This window comes from Habropoda laboriosa, unplaced genomic scaffold (genome assembly GCF_001263275.1).
Source record: "Habropoda laboriosa isolate 0110345459 unplaced genomic scaffold, ASM126327v1 scaffold198, whole genome shotgun sequence".
NCBI lineage: Eukaryota > Metazoa > Arthropoda > Insecta > Hymenoptera > Apidae > Habropoda > Habropoda laboriosa.
This window is the reverse complement of record NW_017100297.1, coordinates 46,743-50,992: the sequence shown is the minus strand read 5'-3', so window position 1 is coordinate 50,992 and position 4,250 is coordinate 46,743. Positions and strand designations below refer to the sequence as shown.

General features: G+C 32.3%; 1 protein-coding gene across 1 annotated transcript in view; it reads right to left on the bottom strand.

The window, feature by feature from the left end:
- Positions 1-310: 310 nt before the first annotated feature.
- LOC108573924 (tRNA pseudouridine(38/39) synthase) overlaps positions 311-4,250 on the bottom strand; it is a 12,673-nt gene continuing 8,733 nt past the window's right edge. The window contains exons 2-6 of the mRNA XM_017936414.1: positions 4,019-4,149; positions 3,376-3,941; positions 1,768-2,059; positions 543-679; positions 311-453 (exon numbers count right to left, since the gene is read on the bottom strand). Of these exons, the coding sequence (XP_017791903.1) occupies positions 398-453; positions 543-679; positions 1,768-2,059; positions 3,376-3,941; positions 4,019-4,149 (1,182 nt within the window). The 3' untranslated portion in view covers positions 311-397. The remainder of the gene's footprint in view (positions 454-542; positions 680-1,767; positions 2,060-3,375; positions 3,942-4,018; positions 4,150-4,250) is intronic.

Genomic DNA, 4,250 nt, shown 5'->3' with positions numbered 1-4,250 from the left:
ATATACTATAGTATATTATGTATACATATTAATTTCTACACTCATGTATGTTAATAAATATACAATTCCATTAAAAAGAAAGTTGACAACCTTGAAATATCTTTGACATCTTCACACTCAAGGAAGTAAATCACGCCGAGAAACGTGCCTTCTAAAATACTTTAATTCTGCCTAATAACATTTTTTTTTAATATCACCAATATTTTTGATAACATTCATTTGTCACGCTTTATGTGCTTCACTATAGAACAGTGTAAAATAGAAGTGTGTAACAGACGAATAAAATTAAAATCCATTGGTATAGTCGGTACGTTTATTTATCGTTGTCACTTTTTGAAGATAAACAATAATGTGCTTTGGGTCTGATTCAATTTTATTAAATCAGAATTCAATTTGATCACCCTATTTTCTTCCGTTTACTTTCATAATGCTTTATTTTTTTCTCTAAGCTTTCTGTAAAAAAAAAAAAATGTTACGTTTTTAATACTTTCTACTCTTTTTAAGAATTTAGAAAGAAAACATTAACGGACTTAAATACCGACCACAGGTTACCCGTTTCATTAAAGACTGATACACTTTGGATTGTGCACCAAGTAATAAGCAATCGCTCTGAAAATTCAAGTCTTTGCAGTTCGTTAAATCTTCCAAATCTGACAGCATATTCTCAATCATGACCGACCTGTAACAATTGAAGTTATCTTATGTTTATATCAAGTAAACTAATTCTTTTAATTTCCCAAAAAAGTTCAAGTCGTTTGGTCCAATTTTAAAAAGGTTATTCTTTTTTTAAGGGTATGCGATCAATTGTTTGACTCACTGTAACTACTTTTTCGAAAGACCGCAAATACACTAACTTACGTCTTCGAGAGTTATTAATAATGGACATGAAACATTTCAATATTTATAAACGTTATGCAAAAGGTGAAACCAATTTGATCGCCTAACAATGTCGCGTTTGTGTCTAGCATGTGCAGCATTTTTCTAAAATACATTTTTCCTCCATTTTTCCTGTTCTAAAGACAAAAGAGGCACATACATATATCTATTGCATTTGTCTCTTTGTGTCTTTGTCCGCCAAAAGCCAGGTGAAAAAATATTATAGGATTCCATTTAACAACTAAAGGTGACCTTGATAATAATGAAAAAAATATGACCTACAAAATGTATACTGCAATCAGCCTGTAGGCCCCTCTAAATGAAGGTATTAAAAAAAAAATTGTTTTTTTCATTATTTCAATGCAATTCATCATTAATTCATTATTTTTCCAAATATCTTTAGAATTTTGAACGTTATCTGTAAATTAAATAACCCATAGATCAAAAGTAAGACAAAGTAAATACGTCAAAATTATCGTTTCACTGTAAGTACACTTAATATATTATTATCGATATAATTTATTAACGAAATGGGACAGACCTATACTATACATGACATTTTTTGTTCAGAACCACCTGCTGAAGAACACCTAGGCGAAGATTATTGAATACTTCTCCGAACACCATGTATAGCGCAGTATATTTGGACTCGTTGACTACGTTGTATTTTTTAACGTATTTATGCATGAATTTCGATGTATTCCAATTATTTCCTACATACGAACTCAAGTCAACATCTAACAAAATGTTCGTGTCCACCGACAAGGAACGGGTGCAAAATATATAATGTATACTCGAATATTAAACATATTTCATCCAAGTATAAATTATAACATAATGCGTTCTAATTTATTTCTTTGGAATTATTTACGCGAGGAACATTGCACATACTTTATTGTATTCAAGGACCAATCCCTTTGCAGAATTTTCATCGTAGTTAATAATTCATCCTTATCTATGTACCACTCCTTATTATCGTATTCACAGTACCAAAGGTTTAACGGCAATTCATGTGCTAAATTGTATTGTGGTTTTCGAGGACAATTTACAATATCCAAAAGTTCTAAAATAATTTCTGGTTTTTCTTTTCCTTGACCAACAAGTAATAAAATGCCCATTAAACAGCGGATCTGGTGCCATAAAAATGCTTGACTTGTTATAATCAACTGACACATATCACAACCTGTAAATAAAGAAATAAATAAATAAATACACACACAGACGCAAATATACAAGGTGGCTAAATATCTGCTTTATTTGTTGTCGTATGAAAAAACTTCTCGGGACAAAGTTACACTATTTCAGGGGGCATATGTAATCATGGAAACGGTTTTTTTTTTTAAGATCATTTTTTTACGAAATTTCAAAGTCAGTGTTATTTTTTTAAGTGGAACCCTATATACAGGGTGTCCCGTAACTCCTCGAACACCCGGAAATGGGGGGTTCCTGAGGTGACTCTGAACAACTTTTTCCTTTACCAAAATGTTGTTGGAAGCTTCATTTTTGAATTATTAACAAAAACCACTGGCTAATCAGAGCGCGCGTAGAGCCCGGGCTCAGGGACGGACGAACAGAGATTCACCCGCGTGCTATCGTGAACGACGCGTACACGTGACTTCTCGGTTATCGATCGCTGTTAAAAAAATTTGACTTTGCACCGCTATTTTTATAAGGCTTAGAGAAATGGGTTTTTGCCGTCATTCCGACATTTGTATAAATTTTTGAAAAAACTGCAATTAGTCGGAATCGTGAAGAAAATAGCGAAGGTCGTTTTTAACGCGTACGCATTTGTTCTGTGTCCCTGAGCGCAAGCTCTACGCGCGCTCCGATTGGCCAGTGTTTTTCGTTAATAATTCAAAAATGATACATGTATACATATACAGGGTGGTGCACGAAACTTGTTCACCCTGAATAACTTCTAAAGTATCCATTGTATGAAAAAATTTTTTATAAAAATGTATGGTTTGGAGGGATGCATTATGTATAACCATTATCTTTTTTTTAGGTGGAGGCGTTTCGGTGATTTCAAGATCAACTTCGTTTTTTTAAATTAAGTGCTATATTTTTCATGCCAAAATATCGAAGAGCGTTAAATTTTGAGTAAAAAAGTACTGATCTTTATTAGTCGTAAACTTAATAATTAACGAATAATTCCACTTTAGAAGTTATTCAGGGTGAACAAGTTGCGTGGACCACCCTGTATATATGTATATATTTTCAATATCCTTGTAGACAAAGAAAAAACAAATTGAACGACCTTAATCATTCCCTTCGTTCAATTTCGAGATATTTGCGTTTGAAGGTAATTAAAATTTTCTTTTCACGCGGCATCTCGTTCGCTCGAAAGGGTTAAAGTAATACAAGAAACGACATTACTTATGGGATGACTTGATAGTTAATAATAATACATGTCACTGGACATAATGTATTCTAAATCTACAAGTGGATCAATAAATATAACATTAGACTAACTATAATTGATTGAAAAATAATAGTCACCTGGGACATTTCTAAAATTCTGGCAGTATGTAGATACTTTGGCATCGATAATTGTCCTCATGTAATTGGTAACACCATTACCAACATCCATTTTACAAATATTACGAAAATCGTGCTCTCCTATTGTATATTTAACAGCTTTGTCCATAGCATCTATATTCAAATTTCCCCTTGGGAAGAAATACTTGTACATTCGAAATTTGCAATTAAATCTTGCTGAAAAATCACTAGGCACTGGACACCATGCGATACATCTTATATTAGAAGGAAGCAATCTATTTAATATTTTACAGTATGGAAGTTCATCCTCCAGCTTGTACTGATTCTCAGCACTTAATACGCTTCTTACATCCAAGGAGATCACTTGTGAAAATGAACTGACACCCTTGTCTGTTCTGCCACATTTATGATAATTCGAAGTTTCACGTGATTCTATACAACAACTTTTCATTAATGCAGCGAATAAATGCTGCTCTATTGTATTGTCAATACTCTCTTGTACAACAAAGCCATTGTAATCCCATCCTAGATAATAGAATTTTAAAAGTATATGCCTTTTAAAGCACCTAAAATTAAAACAGTTTATATACGTAAAACATATTTATGGTAATATTTATTTTCTCAATTAGATATTTTTACATACTTTGAAAAATTAAACGGCTTTTTTGACTTACGAACGGTATTTCTATCCTTTAATTTTACGTTCCCTTCATTAACTATTGCCTCTAGTTGCTCGTTCTTCTCTTCCAATTGTATAATTTTGTTTATCAATTCCTAACAAAAACATACACCGAGTCACGGAAATATTCGAACGCTTTCAAATGAAACGTTTAATGCTTAAATAAATGAAGTCACATTACACAAGTGCCATGATT